The sequence below is a fragment of the Watersipora subatra genome, chromosome 2, assembly GCF_963576615.1.
Source record: "Watersipora subatra chromosome 2, tzWatSuba1.1, whole genome shotgun sequence".
Classification (NCBI taxonomy): Eukaryota; Metazoa; Bryozoa; class Gymnolaemata; order Cheilostomatida; family Watersiporidae; genus Watersipora; species Watersipora subatra.
This window is the reverse complement of record NC_088709.1, coordinates 22,304,465-22,324,244: the sequence shown is the minus strand read 5'-3', so window position 1 is coordinate 22,324,244 and position 19,780 is coordinate 22,304,465. Positions and strand designations below refer to the sequence as shown.

General features: G+C 37.2%; 1 protein-coding gene across 1 annotated transcript; it reads right to left on the bottom strand.

Annotated features, from left to right (window-relative positions):
• Positions 1-700: 700 nt before the first annotated feature.
• LOC137388061 (protein unc-93 homolog A-like) lies at positions 701-11,158 on the bottom strand. Its single transcript, XM_068074577.1, has 7 exons — positions 11,114-11,158; positions 6,781-6,863; positions 5,617-5,699; positions 4,994-5,239; positions 3,290-3,425; positions 1,679-1,810; positions 701-924 (listed from the first exon to the last, which is right to left on the bottom strand). The coding sequence occupies exons 3-7, from the start codon at positions 5,686-5,688 to the stop codon at positions 701-703; spliced, it is 810 nt and encodes a 269-aa protein (XP_067930678.1). The 5' UTR covers positions 5,689-5,699; positions 6,781-6,863; positions 11,114-11,158.
• Between the last annotated feature and the right edge of the window lie 8,622 nt (positions 11,159-19,780).

Here is a 19,780-nt window from a genome sequence, read left to right as displayed (position 1 = left end):
TAGTATGGCAAGGTGGTCATAAGATGGAGTCTACATTGAAATATAAGGATGCCGATTAGCCCCTCATGTTAGAGAAGACATAAGTGTATAAACCATAAATGGATTTTAAGATTACAGTTTAAACACTCTTTTAAGAAAATTTAAAATTTGAAGTTGAAGCTGACAGCCTAATTGAGCTTGCCCTCTACTAGTACCACAGCCTTTGCTCACTACTAACTTCTATGCAATACTGTAGACCAAATTGATGCCTGCTCAGATGCATTTTGTGAACAGCTTCTTTCAGTTCTAACATCAGTTGTGGCTAGATATAAGTGTATGATGTTGCTATAGCACTAATCCAAACCAGTAGCATAAAAAATGGTTTTCTACTGCTTGCATAAAAGCACAGATTTATGTTTTATAGTAAATTATTTAAAAAGTGCATTAAATACTCATGTAAAGAAGTATATAAACTTGTAGCTTAAGATTTTTATTGCTAAAGTACAATGAATAATAACTGTTGCATACAATGTATTTACATGATTCCTATACAGATATTCATACGCATAACTTGTAATCAATAGTGTGTAATAAAATCGCTTGATCTTTAGTTTGGCATCAGAAGTACACAGAAGAGTAAACAATTCCGACTAAAAACATGTTAAATTGGATGCGTTCTGAATAACCCTCAATAGCCAATCACACCTAAAACACGGTACTGTTAGTTAACATTCATTTTGTTGGTTTTATTTCTTCTCTCTTGCCATTCAACTATACTATAGCCCATAATTCCTAAGCCAAGGAAAGCGAGAAGAATGTAGGCTTTGATGGGCAAGCACAGCCTACTCTGGTAGCCAAAGGCTATGATGAACCCGATAGACTCCCATAATCTGTAGTTTGAGAAGGCTGCTTCGTGGCTGTCTTTAAATAATACTCCGTATAAAGCTACAATGTTGGCAAACGCATACAACAGTTGCTGAGAGTACAACAATGAATAAGGAAACACTGTCAGGTTAGTTAGAAATTGTCTTTCAACGGAGCATCGACAACAGGGATATGGTAGCAGAATTTAGAATTATTGTTTCTATATCAGGTACAACTTCAGGGAGTGCCCAAAGCTTGCTTTGACTATCTACTCGTCTCAGCTACTCAAATATTGCTACGTTTCTATACAACGATAGCATAGCGACTCCTGGTTGTCCAAGTGCTACGCTGGGCTGATAAATGAACTGCGTTTCCATAATATGCTAAGGTGGAGTGAAAGTTGTAAGACGCCTGATGTTAAGGTTATTATTATGTTATATAACATATTTATAAATTCGTTAAAATATAAACTAGTTTAATCATATCATACTTATCGTAGCAATAAAATAAAAAAATATTTGATATTTTTCTGAAATTGAATTCATGAATATTTGCAATATATTTGTACTAGTTGTTATTCTAATTTCTAATTCATGTTTTGAGCCTTGATTTTCTTGAGGGGTACAAGTACATCGTCTGCTTTAATTAGGCCAAGCTCTATTAATCATTAGTTAGTTAATAGCTAGTACTAGTCAAAACTCTGATCCCATTAGTCATTAAGGCTGCAATTATGGCAGAAAGATGGCGCATTGAACGGTCAAACACGAACACCTTGACAAGTCTACATGGTAAGTTCAGATGGCAGTTTTCTATGACAGTAGAAGCACTGACTTACCATTTATCTGTGTTTGCCAGATAGCATCGGCCATTCCCCAGAAGCCAGCAAGTATAAAGTATATGTAGAGATTCTCTTGAGTAATTTGGAAAGTGAGGAAAGTGGTGACTAGAGCGATATTTATCAGAGCACCTACAACAAACCATTCAACCAGTCGATTTATTCCAAAACCTATTTTTTCTGATCCGTACAATGAACACAAGTCATGTAAGTACATTAACAAACAAAAGTTGAGCTGCACTCGATTGCATTTGAAAACATTGAAATCAGTGGCAGGTGGCAATCAACTACTGATAGAAACTGATAACTAGTAGAAACTGATGACTGGCAGTAACTGATGACTAGTAGTAACTGATGACTAGTAGTAACTGATAACTAGTAGTAACTGATGACTGGCAGTAACTGATGACTAGTAGTAATTGATGACTAGTAGTATAACTGATGACTAGTAGTAACCGATGACTAGCAGTAACTGATGACTAGTAGTAACTGATGACTAGTAGTAACTGATGACTGGCAGTAACTGATGACTAGTAGCAACTGATGACTAGTAGTAACTGATGACTAGTAGTAACCGATGACTAGCAGTAACTGATGACTAGTAGTAACCGATGACTAATAGTAACCGATGATTAGTAGTAACCGATGACTAGTATTAACTGATGACTAGTAGTAACTGATGACTAGTAGTAACCAATGACTAGTAGTAACCGATGACTAGTAGTAACCGATGATTAGTAGTAACCGATGACTAGTAGTAACTGATGACTAGTAGTAACCGATGACAAGTAGTAACCGATGATTAGTAATAACCGATGGCTAGTAGTAACTGACGACTAGTAGTAACTGATGACTAATAGTAAAAAATAAAATATATTCAGGGATCATTTTTGGCATATAGTACCTCTGTTTGATTTGAATATTTCTTTGTAAAAATCCTTATTAATTTTAAAACTCCTATCACACGCTACATAAGCAAGGATTGTAAAGTAATATCTTGCTAGCCAATACGACAACAATTCGTAGACTAGTCTGTTAAATTGATTTTCCAGAAAGGAGCTTAACGATGAACTTACACAAAATTTTAGTAAATTTTATCGGAAATTATCGATATTTTTCTATCATTTGCGATAATTTTTTATATTTGAGGTAATCTGATTGCTGAGATGTCTCAAGATTAAAATCGACAAAACTTAATCGCGGTTAAACCCTCCGAGGGAAAATACTTGCATAATGACATCACTGGTTGTTATGGTTATTACCATCAAAAACAGTCGCAAGTGATAGAAAAATATCGATATTTTCTAATAAAATCTACTAAAATTTGGTCTAAGTACATCTTTAAAGTACATGCAATAACCTTCTCGTTACGATTAGTGACTGTTTTGCGGATTTATCCCAACCCCACTGTTCGAATGTCAAGCTTTCCAGACCGCTAAGATACTGCTGATGACTAAGTTGAGTAGCAGAAGATCCTTTATGGCCTGTCATTTCGCTGTACTCGGGGTATGAGTGTACTTGAGTGTACTTGCCCATACACTTCAAAATACATAACTTAACAAACACTTTCTACTTAAGAAAGAAGAGCCAGTCTTTTGTTTCAGTACTCACCAAGAACAAAGAATGGGATACGTCCAACATACTGCACAAGCTTGCCAAAGAGGAGAGAGCAGCAAGCATTCATCGCTCCATAACATATTACCACATAACCTACCCACCAGTTTCCTAGTGGGCAGGTAATGAATGCCTACAACAGGTCATATTCAGGTTTTCTGTATAGCGTTTACTATCTTATACTGAGAAATTTATCCGCTTGATTAGACATGCTTCAGTGTATGCATTAACGCGTAGAAATTATCTGTTCAGCAAATCATAGCTTAGTCACAGCCACCTCTAGTGCTCAAAGTACACACCCTACTAAGGCCCTACAAAGGTTGTTCAAAATTGATACTGTTAGCACGAGCCCAACAGCTATGTTTAAATTTTGTATGTTGTAAGTTCAGTTGTTCAAGCAATATATATGTGTTCTTTATTATATATTATGCACTAATATATAGATTATATATTATATATATTGCGCATTAATGTATTAGACTTTCATCCTTAGCATAGTTCTGCTTTGTAGCAGTTATATATCCAAGTTTTACAATAGAAATGTAGAAATATGATACCCTAGTTAAAACTATGAATAACATGCAGATCAATACACATACTTTTGAAAAATGGTAGCCAATCAAATAACAGCATCAAGTATGTACAATTTGGAAAAAATTTGACAATCCCAGAGCTTTACAGTAGAGGCAACAATTCTCTAAGCTGACAATAAATATTTATATACCTGGTGGCGTTGTCAAAGTTTTGAGAAAAAAATCGAACGTTAATATGACATAATATTGGCTGCTATTACTTCGTATGGTATTCCTGAAGAAATGTTTCGAAGTTTTTAGGTCAGATTAAAAACCACATTATAGACAGATCTGAAGATGATGGGTTGGATTTATACTTTAGTAACTTCCAATCAGAGTTGATTGTAAAGATCGATCTTCTCAGGTACACTGTCATTAAACAATGTCCCTAAACTGCCACTGACACTGTGGTGGTAACAAAAGAGTATTATTATTGATGCAATCTCTTCATTATTATCGTCTCACCCTCTATTTGAAAACTCCCTTTAATAGAATGCCACTTTCATAAAAGGGTTGAAACAAACAACGCATGGCACTCAAATAGACGCTTTGCAGTATCGTAAATTGGCAAGAATGGTTTAATAGGAAAATCCAAGCAAGGAGGGCATTCAAGGGGTATTATTGTTAAACAAAAATACCATAATAAATTTTATTGTATTTTGGCTTAGGCAGTGTGAAGGATCAATTCTGAGTAATGTAGCTTTTTACAACATCACATGATGCAGATGATGCACAAGTTTGTCATCATCTGCAAGACAGATACGGCACTTACGAATGATGCGGAGGAAAATACAGCAAAAGCTATTTCATCTTAAACATTTTCAGACTTCAATTGTTTTTATTTCGATTTGAGCAGCTGGGAATGCTTTAATGTTTCGAATGCTGCTAAACATGACAAAACTGAGTCGCTAATTATTGCCCTATTGCATAGAATTTCTTAACTTTTTTAGTAAAGGTGTTAATTTGCATCATGCAAATTAACACCGTTGTTATTCATTGAAACATTTATTGCATAGTAACTCAACACGAGCGCATTTCCAAATCTACATCATTTGAGTCATGGAAACATAGTGATGGCAACAAACCAATCACCCTTCGCCGCGTTTTTCAATGATACAAACATTTCTACCTGTGTGTAGTCTGAGGCGAAAAAGGCTTGTTCTAGCCCGCTGTACATAGTCAGAGGAATGAGAAGGGCCTGTCTGTAGTCCTTCATGTGCAAGAATGTAGCGGCTATGATTCGAGGTTTGCAGATCTTCTTAGAGCACCTACCAATCTTTAGGTTTCTTTCAATCGGCAGCTGTTGGAGGAAAACGCCGACTATGATGACGGCTAAACAGGCACATCCCGTGTAGATGCCAGCCAGCATGTAAAGCTGCAAAGAATGACAACAGTAAACACACCCTGCGTAAGTGACATCCAGAGGAGTCTGCTTTCCACAGTTTGTATGAGCAGTTGCTCGTCACAGCTCTTGCGTAGATACAAAGATAACAACAGTTTACAGCGAGTAGAAGAATGTGTATAAACATTCATGGGTGTTTAAAAGCTATGAAATTAATTGTATTAATTGAAAATATTAAATTATACTATTATATTAATTGAAATTAACATAATTGTCTTTGTAACTATTAATGTGTAAATAATGCGCAACATTCCTTCTGTATTTTTCTCAACCAGTTTGTCCACAGATCATGGAGGAATTGTTGCCTCTTTACAATCTTTGCACAAATTTCTGAGAGAAGGTCGACTTACCTTTTCGTCTGAGGGCCGGTCTAGGTTATTATTATTACTGTCTTTGATCTGAGGGCAAATCCTTTTCCACATTTAGCGAGTTCCTAAGACATATACATGTATAACTACACAAGAGACACTGAGTGAGCACTGGTTATTGCCTCAGTATAAAGCTACGTTAGCTTATATAAATATGAAAAGGTGTTGAAGTGATTTCTTTGAAAAGGTCTTCCCATTGCTTAGAAGCTGCTCACAACATGCGTATTATGGGCTTCTATTGTTGGTTCTATGGGTTCTACTATTGTTGATGAAAATAAATAAATAAAAGTACACTCGAGTTGAAGCTTATTTGACAAGACAAGCATGAACATCAATATGTATATAAGACAACTCAAGATCTTTTTTTTTCACTGACTGTCAACGAGAGATCAGAAAAAGTAGCAGGGAGTACATTTTTATGAAATCTTTTTAAAAGAGCATAAATACTAAGTCCTAACAATTTCATCTTTACCAGTATGGAACATCTGCTATATCTTCTGTAGCTCTATATTATACATAGAAAGAATTGATACTCATTTCCTTTTGTACATCAGTTATAAATCATGATTCGTAAGCAGATTACTGAATGTTTTGAAGATTTGTGAATATAGGACATGGAGTGACAATGGCTAGTGCTTGTAGCCATGGCAACAGTGTGCTTATTTGTTATTTTTCTTGGCAGCCACACTGCCAGCTTCTTAAACCTTTGCATGATTTCACCAATTTTACATGAAATGCTTATGACTTGCGCATGGATTCTTTAAGTACTACTCTCTGACACCCCAATCCACCACAACCTGCCACAACCTGTCACAAGTGTGCCATCAATTCCCTATTATTAGTTATCACAGCTTCAGTATACCTAGTAATCCATTGTGAAATCACAATGTTCGAATGACACATTGTTTTTAAGGACATATTTTCTGGTGATACACACTGCAGGTAGTTAGGCTTTGCTCTAAAGAGCAAGCGCTTTTCATAAGAGTTCGCCTCAATTCTCTATACCATTGCAAATTTTAAAAAATTCCGTAAAAATTTCCTGATTTGTCTAAAGATGTTACAAATGTTCTCAAATATGTTTGGCTGACTCGTTGACAGCAAACTTAGTCTGAGATCCTTTGCTGCATGTATGAGTAGCAAACCTACCACATCAGAAAGAAATTCAATGGATGAGTTGGAGCCTGCTGGTGCTAAGACTTGACTCGCTATCACATTGCCCCAGACTGATGCTGAAATGAAAAGAGATCATCATAAGCATTGTGAGCTAGATCTATATTCAAAGCATAATTGGAAGCATCTTGTACAGCTGCTTTCTTTATGATAGACTAGGGGAAGTGTTAACAGTTGACTGCAACAAAATTCACATTACAGTTATTTGGTATCAACAGATTCACTATGTTTTACTCTGCTGTATTGTAAGTGCAAAATATGTGAAAATGTGATTACAAGCTCTTCAAAGCTCAAAACGAACAGTTGAAAAAATGGCTGAAGGTTGGAATCCATTTATTTCGATGGCGTACTCAACTCGACGTGGTTATTGTTTTTGACATGTGGTGTTATCACTTGAAATAAAAGCCTCAATATAAAACATCTAGTAGCACTAGTTTATGACAAACAGTTTGAGTTCTACTAAAAAGCGCTTATAAAATATAGATGCTCGATACTTTTTGGTTCATTTCAGCTTGGTCTAATCATATAGTCATAATCTGATCATGTGATCCATACTTCTTGCCAAATAGCGCGAACAATTTTTGCAGCATTTATCGACTATCGCAGGTGACCTACAGGTTCCTCATGTTTATCAAAAGATGAGATGCCCCCTCGAGCTAAGGTTAAAAAGTTAAACTAATTTTTATGCTAGGTTTTGAGGTATCAGTGTTCAAAGCGACAGCATTACAATGATAATGAAATAGACGCGTAAGGACAATAGACATGGTCTTATGGATTGCGTGAAGCGTATTTGAGAAAATATTTCAACAAATGAGGTTGCAGGAAAGTGTAAACAGAAGCATATCATGTTCAACTACGTCAAATTTGAGCCATTTTGAGAGAGATTCCAACCTACGACCGTTTTTGTGACGGCTGCGACTAATTGTTCGTTTTTAGCTTTTAGGAGCTTGGAAAAACATTTCCACATATTCTGCACCTACAACACAGCAGAGTAAGACATGGTGAATTTTTTGATACCAAATAATTATAATTTGAACTTTTTTGCAAGTCAACCTTTAAGCATGAAGCCGTGAAAGATTGGCAGGTGTAATAAATATGTGCACAATTTATGTTATAATACAGCCAATTAGACAGCATTGTGTATTGATGGGTAAAACTGGAAATTCTGAGTTCAAATACAGGGTGGAGGAGAGTTTTCATTCCTGAAACTTTATTAACACAACTGGACACGTAGACAGACAGAATACAGACAAACACTGAGATTTATATATATAGATGCCGGCGGTTCATATGTATTACCATTATTGTCCTTCATTATCAGGTAAAGCAGGTTTCACGGTTAGAAATGCGATCTGGTGTTCGCAGAGATGCAAGAATCAACGATAAAATTGAAAAAAGGGTGTAAATGTTTCATTGCTAAAAAAATTGAGTTTATGGGGTGAAAGCCAGCAGGACACTCGCACCACGGAGTGTTCGAGCTAAGAGGTCAACAATTAGTTTTGTGCACGATTAGCAGAGCAACTGGAAAATAGACACCTCGATAAACAGGACCACGTCGGCACTACTGACGCCATCTCGGCTACTAAGTGCAAAGTCAGCTGGCTATCAAGGCTATGCTCAACTCGGCGACATCGGCCACGTTATGACTTATATGCTGAGGCTGAGTCACGTACGCAAGACCAGTCGAGATAAGGAGGCGGATGATGTGAGGAGCCCGTGTGAGCCAACGAAGGTGGAGATTCCTGGCAGTCTCTCGCATGCTGTTCATTGTACTCACACACTCTGAATTGCTTGTATGCTTACATATGTTATCAAATATATATCTCTTAGTGCTTTGTACTCAGTGATTTTGATTCATGTGGAACAGTTAAAGGAACACGGCAGTTTCTTACATTACGCTTTTATATAACCAGTCGTAACCTATCAGCAAGTCTTTCATATGTTTTAGTTGGGGAAATTGTTAAACTCTTGTTAGAATGACTTTCCAATAAAATTGTTTCCTTATATTCTAAATATGTCTGTTTTTCACAATATTTTGAAGCTTGTTTGTTTTGTTCAAAACTAAGTGCTGTAAGTCATCGAGAGTCTGGCACTGAAAACGAATATGAGCCTGTACTTTATGCATAACAGGAATTGCGCAATTCGCTAACTAACACTTTATGCTAATACTCATTATATCTACTGCATGTTATCAGCCAATGTGAAAAGGATCTTCGATAAGAGTATGATGAAAGAGTTGCTTAACTGTGTTCACCTTGTTTGACAGTCATTCGAGTTCATCAATTAACAAATATGGAGTTCTAAAAACAGTACACTTATGCACGAAGTATTATGCTTGAAAAAATAAATTATTTATTTACAAACATTTGAACTTGTAGAAAACTCAGTAAAGCTTATATTAATGTCATTTATATTTCTATTTGTTGCAGTAATTTTACCTACAGATTTACTTGATCAGCTCAAGAAATAGCCTGAAATCATTAAGATGAAAGGGCTGGTTTGGCAGCACATGCTTAGCAGAATTCGTCTTTGATCAGGAGCACAGGTAGCTCTTCACAGCTGTTATACTCTCACTAGCACATTTCTGCCTCTCAGCTGTGGAGGTAATGATAGGATAGTGTTACATTATTACAGCTTTACAATGCACGATGTAACCCGCTAAAGGAAAAATGTCTGTATATAAAATTATATCGTTACCGGATTGTGTGAGTTTCAAAGGACAAAGTTGCTTTCAAATGCTCATGTGTGGACAAAAAATCTATAACGTGTAAGAAGGACAACTCCAAAGACTACTACCAACGAAGACGAATAGTTGCTGCTCACCTGTCTGTTTACCTTAAACTTTGGATTTATATACTTTTTAGAAGCAGTTGATAAGTTTATAACACTAGTAGTAGACACGGCGATGCCAGTGATGCTTTTTATTTTAAACCAAATCGTCCACATGTGGTTGTTTAGGAGGCGGGTTCTAATGAACCTGATGGAGTATCGAAATCAAATATTTTGGTGAACTGGCAGAAGGCACGAAGCATATGTGTGTGTGAAGCTTGAATGGAATTGGCCAGAAAATGAGGAAGCACATGGGGTTTAAGCTGACACACACATTGAAAGCGACACCATTGAAATAATTAATAATAGATGTACCGCGCTAATATTTTATAATCAAAGTATTGTAGTTCCTTCTTTAGCTTGGTCCTACACTTTGACGTATATGAAAAACAGTTTAGCAAGAATGCGGAAGGCAGACAGCATTAAAGGCGAGTCACCCAAAAAAAAGTGTAACATGTATGCCAACAAGGTTCTGTCGACAGCAAATAAGCGAATGCATTTTTAATAAAAAGCATGATTCGAGACCTCTATAGAGATTTTTGTCTGTAGGAAATGAAAACAGAAGGACTTGGTCAGTGCCACAAAATTGTTTTTGTTAGAATGGTTCACAAATGATTAATAGAGTTATAGGCGGTGTATAGATGATAACTCCAAGTTTCCAGATGTGCATAAGACTTAAAGGTTGACTTGCAACAAAATTTACATTACAGTTATTTGATATCAAAAGATTCACAATATCTTACTTTGCTGTGTTGTAGGTGCAAAATATGTGGAAATGTGATTACAAGCTCTTAAAAGCTCAAAAACGAACAGTTCATTGCAGCCATCACGAAGCCGCTGTGGATCGGGATTTCAAAACTTTCTTCACGGATAGAACATTTTATATTTTATTATGTTTATGTTCTATATTTTATAACATTTAGATATTTTATCACTAAAATCTCAAAGCATCTCTAAGCTGCCGTTCACGAAAAAAATTTGATTCAATCGCAATTTTGGAAAGATCTTTTTGTCACCAATTACGTTAAACAACCTGCAATCAACTCACTACCACCTGCTGTTAATACTGACTACACAAATGGTCAAAATGCATTGTTGACACATTGAGCAGCTATTGGCTGCGCCTACAGACCATATTTTTGTCTATATGTATATTTAAGTAGTTGTTTGTGTGAATAAAATATTCAAACAAAGTGGAATTGAAATCATTACAACCAACTATTATCTCAGTCAACCACAGATGCGTCGATTTCGTAAACCAACATGTTTGTTTCAACACCATACGTCGGCAATAAATTTTCAATGCATGAAAAACTCCTTGACTGCACAACAGAGTCATTCTATCATTGTTTGTAACCATGTATTTACTCATCATCTCTTCAACAAGAGCCTAACCAACACATTATGTTGATATTAGAGAATCACTTTTTATCCATGCATCTATGTACATCGGGGTTGGTTTGAGGTCAGTTTTACCTACCGGACTGGAAGAAGAGAAAAAATGTTCCAAAGAATAAATTTGCTCCTGCATCATTTGTTATCTTCCTCTTCTGTGCGTACTCATGCGCCAGCTAAAACCATTCACAGTAGTTCCAGTGCAAGAAACAGAGGATGTATTTGACGGAGTCGGGAGACAACGGTAAAACATAGCTAATTGGGGGTTTTTACTCAAAAAAATGATATGTTAAGGGAACAAAAAAGGTGTTAACTCTACAGAAGGATATGTTAATACAACAAATAAAAGTGTAAACTCTACAGAAGGATAAGTTAATGGAACAAATGAAGATGTTAACTCAACAGTAGGACATGTTATTTCAACAAATAAAGGTGTTAACTCTATAGAATGATATGTTAGCTAAACAATTAAATATTAACTCAACAGTAGGATGTTTTAACTGAACAAAAGAATATGTTAACTCATCAGAAGGATATGTTAACTCAACAGAAGGATATGTTAACTCAACAGTAGGATGTTTTAATTGAACAAAAGAATATGTTAACTCAACAGAAGGATATGTTAACTCAACAGAAGGATATGTTAACTCAACAGAAGCATGTGTTAACTGAACAAAAGAATATGTTAACTCAACATAAGGATATGTTAACTGAACAGTTAAAAATGTTAACTCAACAGAAGGATGTGTTAACTGAACAAAAGAATATGTTAACTCAACATAAGGGTATCTTAACTCAACAGCAGAGTGCTGTTTACCCTAGCTATTGTCTGTCAAAACTGCACTCCTAGCCTGTGGTTCGTTGTAATAACTCATTAATAGTGGGTGAGTGAGAAAGTTGCTTGCTTGTTCAATGCAAGCACTGAATGATCTAACTTTTTCAGACCTGCCAAAAAAGTAGGCTACCAGAAATCCACTAGAATGTGTCAAGGATTTTGTCTGATCTTTTTAGCTTTGTTGATCAAAGCAGATGGTAAAATACACCTTCATACTTAGAGAAGGAAAGTACAGCTACTCTCATTGCAAGGAATGCTGAGGAACAAGTATAACCCAACCAGCATATCTCTGTAAATCAAATCACCCAGTTTGTTATTGCTTGGTTTGTTCTTTATCAGTTATCGCAAGGAACTAACTTATCTACTGCTACGTATCTAGAATACAAACACACTTACAGTGTTGACCATATGGCTTTTTGATCCCCATAGTGGTGCCGCGCCCAGGCCAAGTATGATCGCTGCCGGAATAAACAGGGCCCAGCTGGCGTAGAAGTGCGCTGCCATGAATGAAATATAGCAAGCCATCGATATGGTGAGAGTCCATTTGCATCCTTCAAATAACCATAGTTTCTAGCAATTATTAGAATGAGTTCTTTACCGCTATTTGCGAGTGGTGATTAATACAGAGCTCAAATTCTCATCACAGTGAAGAAAATGCTCACAATAGCAGGTAGAGTGTGTAACTAACATAGATATATATAAATAGATTGGCCAATAGGGAAAAAGCCTGTCAGACTTAAATAGCATGGACGTAACGTCATTGAATTGTACCTCACGCTTGACTGCGCTGCTGGTAACAATGAAGCTTATGAGGAGAATTTGACAAAATTACATTTATTTTCACATAAAAACCTTCTTGGATACATAATCCAGTAAACTAAAGCAATTCTGTGATAATATCTGATAACCACCTTAGATTAAAACTATAAAAGTTATGAATTGTTGCGAACAAGTCATGAGCCATCAGGTCTTTATTTGCCACCTGTTTTGGCATGGCTAGCCTCACGGCTAGTACAAATTGCTGTCAAAACAGCATCCTCTGCCCCTCTCTGATTTGAGGTGTGGAGGGCTAAAAAAGCCTCCCCGCCGACAGACAGCTGGTTGTCTGTAAGTGATTTTATCTTAGCCTGGATAGCAGGTAGCCAAACATCTTCCAGAACTTTATGTTCTCCATCTCTGGAACCTTTACCTCTTTTTATCAGATTGATTTGTCAAGTTTTGCAACTTGCCATCATCTGAAAGATGCCAACATAGACCAGCAGTAATAGGTCTAGGAGGCAACGATGCAACTGGCTTAAAACCTTTTGTACACAATGCATTTAAAACAGCCAACAATTTCAGCTGTCTCAACTCATTTATGCCCAAAAAGTTTTTGCTCAATCCTTTTATAACATGAACCTCAGTGACCATAGACCTGTCTCTACTTCTCAACTGAACCCCTGCTTTACCCATTGCCTTTAACTCGGAACCGTCCATTGCAGTCAAAACAGTTGATGGTGCTCTTAACTGTAAATCTAACCTGTTGGCCGTTTTTCCAGTAATTACTGAAACTTCAGCCCCTGTGTCGAGCACAAAATCAACCTCAATATCATTTACCTTCAAAGTTCTTACTATCTTATCATCTAGTCGTTTAGGACCAGATGAAAAAAGCCTTACACTCTTACTAAGATGACGGGAACATGTGTAGTCCCTGTCTCTTCTACCTGAACCTCTGTTCATATTCCTGTCACTTTAGCTACTGCTACTTTTATCATAGCGAAACCTGTTAAGGTCTTGTCTCCAAAGAGTCCTCATAACCATTCTTAGCACAGCCAATACTAGTATGGCCTTTCATATTGCAAGTAAAGCACTTAGCATCAGGACAACCACGAAGCCGGTGCTGCCGACTACCACCAATTGGTGGTAGTCGGCAGCACCAAGATTGGTTTGCCTTCTCCTGCTGTCAAGACAGCAGGAGAAGGCAAACCAATTTTGCCATGGCTTGAATTGACTACAAAAAGGCCTAGGACTCAATTCCCCATAGTTGGATACTTGAGTGTCTCAGTATGTACAATGTTCACCCTGCTCTTGTAGCATTCATCAAGATGTCAATGACCAAATGGAAGACAGAACTGGAGGCTAATGGCAAAAAGCTGGCGAGTGTACAAACTAAGCGAGGCATCTATCAAGGTGACTCCTTATCACCGCTGCTCTTCTGCATATGCCTAAACCCTCTAAGCAATATGCTGGAGGAGACTCAATATGGGTACCAGTTTAAGAGTGGCACCAAGATAAACCACCTCTTCTACATGGATGACATCAAGCTGTACGCTAACAAAGAAACGGACATTGATTCGCTAATACACCTCACTCAGGTATACAGCAAGGACATCGGAATGACCTTCGGTACTGAGAAATGTGGAAGGCTAATTCTTAAGAAAGGCCATTCTATGCTCACAGATGGCCTAAGAATGCCAAATGGTACCATCAAAGATATAGAAGAAGGGTACAAGTACTTGGGGATTATGCAAAGCAACATCAACCACAAAGCCGAGGTACGTCACAAAGCCATTACCGAATACAAGAAACGCCTTCGGCAGGTCTTACGGAGCCAGCTCAATGCCAAGAACCAAATCACGGCAATAAATACCTACGCACTGCCAGTAATAAGATATCCAGCAGGCATAATAAAGTGGACTGAGGAAGCCATCAAAGAAACAGATATAGCAACTCGTAAACTGCTGACCATGCATGGAGCACTCCACCCAAAATCTGATACTACTAGATTGTATCTTGATAGGAAAGATGGCGGTAGGGGACTCAAAAGTGTACAGCAGACAGCGAAAGAAGAGGAGCAAAGTATCAAAGCATATGCAGCCTCCATGGCCATATCAGAAAAGTTGCTAGCTGAATTTCAATCGGCTGCTCTTACAACGGACCTACGCCCTGATGATGAGGAAATTGACTGGCACACAAAACCTCTTCATGGTGCTTACCACCAACAAATATCTAAGGTTGGCGATCTTCACCAGACATATATGTGGCTGAACAAAGGAAACCTATCGGCCAATACAGAGTCACTAATCAAGGCAGCCCAGGAGCAAGTGCTCCCAACAAGGCAACTCCAAACAAAAATCTATCACACTAGAGATGATCCTAGATGCAGACTATGCAAAGATGCACCTGAGACCATCCAACACATCATCAGTGGATGCAAGCAGCTAGCAGGGAACGCATATACTGAGCGGCATAATCATGTCGCTGGTGTTGTGTATAGAAGTCTATGTGACGAGTATGGCCTTAATAAACCACAACACTGGTGGGAAGCTCCTGGTAAGGTCAATGAAAATGACCGCGCTAAGATCCTCTGGGACTTCTACATCCAAACTGACAAGCATGTCCTAGCAAACCAACCAGATATAGTGGTGGTAGACAAGGAGAACAAGAGGGCTAGTATAATAGATATAGCAGTACCCAATGACTACAATATAGCCAGCAAAGAAAAAGAAAAGGTAGAAAAATATTTCCCTCTTGGAGAAGAAATTGAAAAATGCTGGAATGTAAGAACAACTGTAATCCCAGTAGTCATTGGGGCACTGGGCGCAATAACACCGGCGCATAAAGTGTGGCTTGCCCAAATACCAACAGCAATCAACTCAGGTGAGTTGCAGAAAAGTGCGCTATTGGGAACAGCTAAGATCTTGAGGCGAGTGCTCAAACTCCCAGGTCTCTGGTAGGAGACCCGAGTTAGAGCAGAATTTACCACCCATACGGGTATCCGGGGTGAGAAAACATTTTTTCTTATATATATAATATATATATATATCGAGGAGTCTCCTTTTACGCCACGTGATGTCCTAATCTTGGTTAAGGTTCTAGCGAGTCACTCGTAACCCTGGAACCTAAAACGTGCAAAGACGCATATATAGCGTAAAGACCGGCAAATTCCTCTACACTATGGCCCAAAAACGTAGACGGTCCAATTTTATTAATAAAGAACAAAATGTTCAAAATCATCTCATTTTTTCTGTGAATCATGAGACATATTATGCTTTAAATCAAAACTCAATACCAATTTATATCATAAGCTGACATATATACATAGAAAGAAAACTTCAGTGTCCTCATAATTCACCAGATATTTTTTTCGACAGCGCGTACCTTTCGAGAGAATCAACCACAGGTGTCCTTTAGCGGGATATTGCCGAGGCCGGGCTGTAGTCTACACGCACAAAAAACAACGTTGTTTTCTTGTGAGTGTAGACTACGGCCCGGCCTCGGCTTCGGCAATATCCCGCTAAAGGACACTTGTGGAATCAACATATGGAAACGGTCAGGTATAATTGCAGTGGCTCAAAACCTGGTCAGTTTCTGGGTCGTTTTGTAGAGGTGGAGCTTAATCCGGAAATGCAAATGTTTTGTCGGCACTAAGCGACAAGGTTTTAAGCAAGTGCCAATGTTTAGTCGGTTAGAAGTTGAGTCTGTAATCTTTTTATTTTTTGTAACAAAATAAGGCATAAACATCGTTTTAGGCAAATCTTTAATCAAAAATATGAGATCCTTCATCAAACTAGCATAACGTATTCACATAGTTGTTTATTGTAGTTTTGTCGTGTTAAGACGAAATAGTAACATGCTCACGAAACGGAAAAAAATCTTCTCAAAAATACATCATTAATTATTCTGTATTCGTTTATACAGTGTGTATGAAAAATATCTTACATACGTTGTAATATGATTGCACTTACATGTATGTAACGCGGTATTATATAAGTTATTGAATATTTGTGATTATGTTCTAACCAAATAAAATGCACATTGAAACAATTGTCTACCCTGCTACCATTCTGAGAGCTAAAGAAGATTCTATTTCATTTTAGTGTAACTATTTATGTTAGCGTATCGTAAGACAAAGATTGTGAAAAGGCAACAGAAGACATTAGTCTATCTTATCTTTACTACAAACACCGACTTCTCCAACAACTAACTTTATTTAGATTTTGAACATGACCGCACTCTGTAGGTACTCATTTGTCAATTTGCTTATATATTTATTATTTATGTTCAGCAATGTGTGACCAAAAAAATTTTCTTGATTTGTTGGGCAAAAAATATTTTCTTACTGTTGGCATGATGATGTATTTTCTTGCTCCAATATAAATAATGCATGTGGCAATTGTTGTGCATCATTGTTAGCAGCTTTCCCGTTACCTCCACAAGCACAATGTAGCCAATTCTGGAAAATCAGAGGGCAGCACACACAAAACCTTTAGCATGATGTATGTCTATTGGCATTGCTGACGTTGTACAACATACATTATTTGAAAAGTCGATGCGCAATGACAAAATGTCTGGTGATGGACCATTGGAACAATGATGGGAAGTAGGTTGTTTTAGTTATCGGACGAATCTATTATGATAAATTGTAAAGTTTAATAATTTTACTTTATTTGATATAAAAAGAAAACGTTGCACGTAACTTAATTACTACCACATCAGCACCAAAGCCATAAAAGGCCTTTAACAAGCACAAATGAGAACAGAATAACACAGTAGAAAAGGGCTACATATACTACATGTAGATATGTGAAAATAAGTGAATATAAGTTTGGGTTATTTAAAAAAAAATTCAGTGTTGAAAATCCTGAATGTTTTATGTATGTAGGTATGTTTTAATTGATCAATATATTCACTCAAAATTGAGCACAGTACAAGCTGAAACAGTTCGAGTTTTTGCATATAAAAGTATTCCTATCTAGAACAAGTTTGTTCTCTATGGCTGCAGATGAATTGGCAATGAGGTGGAGGGCACGCCAGATGCCGTCTGGCGTGACCTTCCTTCATTGCCAGTTCACCCACAGCTATAGGGAACAAACTTGTTCTATGCCTATCTAGATATTGCATGTATTAGAAAGCCTCAGGAAGCATTTTTGCTCTGTCATTTCTTACTCCCTGCAAACTCCTCTTGGAAATCCTTGATCTAAAATAAAAACAATCATAGCATGTGTATTTACATCTTCTTGAACTTGTACAGTACTGTGAATGCAGTATTCAAGTGGCATTATTTGCGACGATTTTTGACTTTGACAGGAATATTATTTGTTAATTTAATGAAGTAGATTGAAAAGTTACATTGGGCATTGTGATTAGTTAGAAGTTTATTTGGCGATCTCAAAGAACCGGGCAAATCTGCTTTTGCTAGTTCCTGACTTTATTACTGTTTTTACAGTAGTTTTATTTCACAATTATTTCCTGGCTTCATATATTTTCTCCGATCCTACATTGCTCAACCGACTTAGCCCATAGAGTTGACTTGTAGAAGACAACAGCGAAATTAGTCCAAGTACTCAGTCTATGAATCAGATGGTGTTGTGGCACCTTGTTATCAATTTCTCAAAGAGTTGATAACAACTCCAGAGATGCTCCCAAACCCTGATTAGAGATTTGCGAATTACATCAAATCACCAATCATGAGATTGGCATCAAAGCACCATAAAAATGGATTACCCAGTTTGTAAATTAAATCGAATTAAAACCATCAATTACATAGTGGATGAGGGTTTTAATTTCATTTTATTTGAAAACTGAGCAGTCACCCTTCTAAGTGATTTGATTTGGAGCAAAACGCATGCCAGCGATTTGATATGCTTTACAAATCTGGAATCAAAGATTTGGGAGCATCGCTGCACAACTCTCTCCAATTCAGACACTGAGCACTTACACTAAAGTGACACGAAAGCATCATGCAACAGGGTTCTAATTTTAAAACTGAGTTACTGAATATTACCACTCACCGGACTGTTAGGTATGAAAGTAACATCAGGTGTCTGAGTTACATCTATAATGCTGTCGTTTGTGGCATTTCGTAGATGCTCCCCACATCTATGGAAGCTTGTATAGCCTCTGCTCTTACTCCTACCCGTCCTGAGCAAGCACTGCATTTCCTTCTTATCTTGAGCTATAAATCAGAATTCTCGAGGCATTGAACGTTTGGCTGGGTGTGAACAGGCAACTTAACAAATATCGCAGTTGGCAGCAAATAATTTGTTTCTAAAACCTAATCCTGCCTACACAAGGGGTTCTTCTGCATTATCCTACTATAACTTCACGTTTTTCTAGCTACTAATCTAGGGCTATAAATGGTTTGAAGATCCGCCTACCAATGAAATTCCACATTTAACCATAATTAATATTGCACGATTTGCCTAAAATTTTATTGCTGGTTATGTGAGTGAGTACCTCTGTGTTACTATCAGATGTATTGTCTTAAGGATGCGGTCTCTTTGTTGGATTCTGTGACTAAAAATGTAAACAATACGTAAATTATGTATATCGACACCATGTGACAACATATATGAATTTATGCACATGCATAGCATATTTATATTTGTGGTCACAATCTAACTAAATTCAAATTGGCAAAAGAGTCCAAACAAAGGCCTTGTTGCAGGGCTGCAAAATAAGCATTTATTTTATCTTGCTTTTAATGATTGTTTTTGCAAATTTTAGGTGTAAAATATTAAGTGTAAAATAAAATATTACGTCCAAGTTTAACCAAAGGTGTGAACTGCGATATAATACTATCTGGCGCATGTGTGAGGCCTCGGGATGAGAAGTTCTCAAAAAAAATGAGACAGATTGCCGTAAACTTCACTGGCTATTGGGTCAAAGATATGGTATCTGAGCATTCCAATCAAGTCCTTGTTTCTTTGCAATTCTACCAAATTTCTATGAGAGTGTAGATGAATTAAAATAAGAGAAAATGTTTTTGAACTTTGATGTACTGTGAGACCGAAAGCAAAGTATCGAATACAGCTTAGACGTGTCGCAACCCTCACAGTAGTGTAGACTTAGATTTACTGCATTCTCTGATTTCGGCTTACAAGAATATAAATGTGCACGCACGCTTTTGTTACAAGATAGCTATTTCAGAAATAA

Excerpts from the sequence above, each read along its gene's own strand:
- LOC137388061 (XM_068074577.1), bottom strand. The coding sequence starts at position 5,688 with ATGTGGAAAAGGATTTGCCCTCAGATCAAAGACAGTAATAATAATAAC. Across the intron at positions 3,426-4,993 it reads TCGCCTCAGACTACACACAG|GCATTCATTACCTGCCCACT; the intron begins GTAGAAATGTTT and ends GACCTGTTGTAG. Across the intron at positions 1,811-3,289 it reads TATCCCATTCTTTGTTCTTG|GTGCTCTGATAAATATCGCT; the intron begins GTGAGTACTGAA and ends GGTTTGTTGTAG.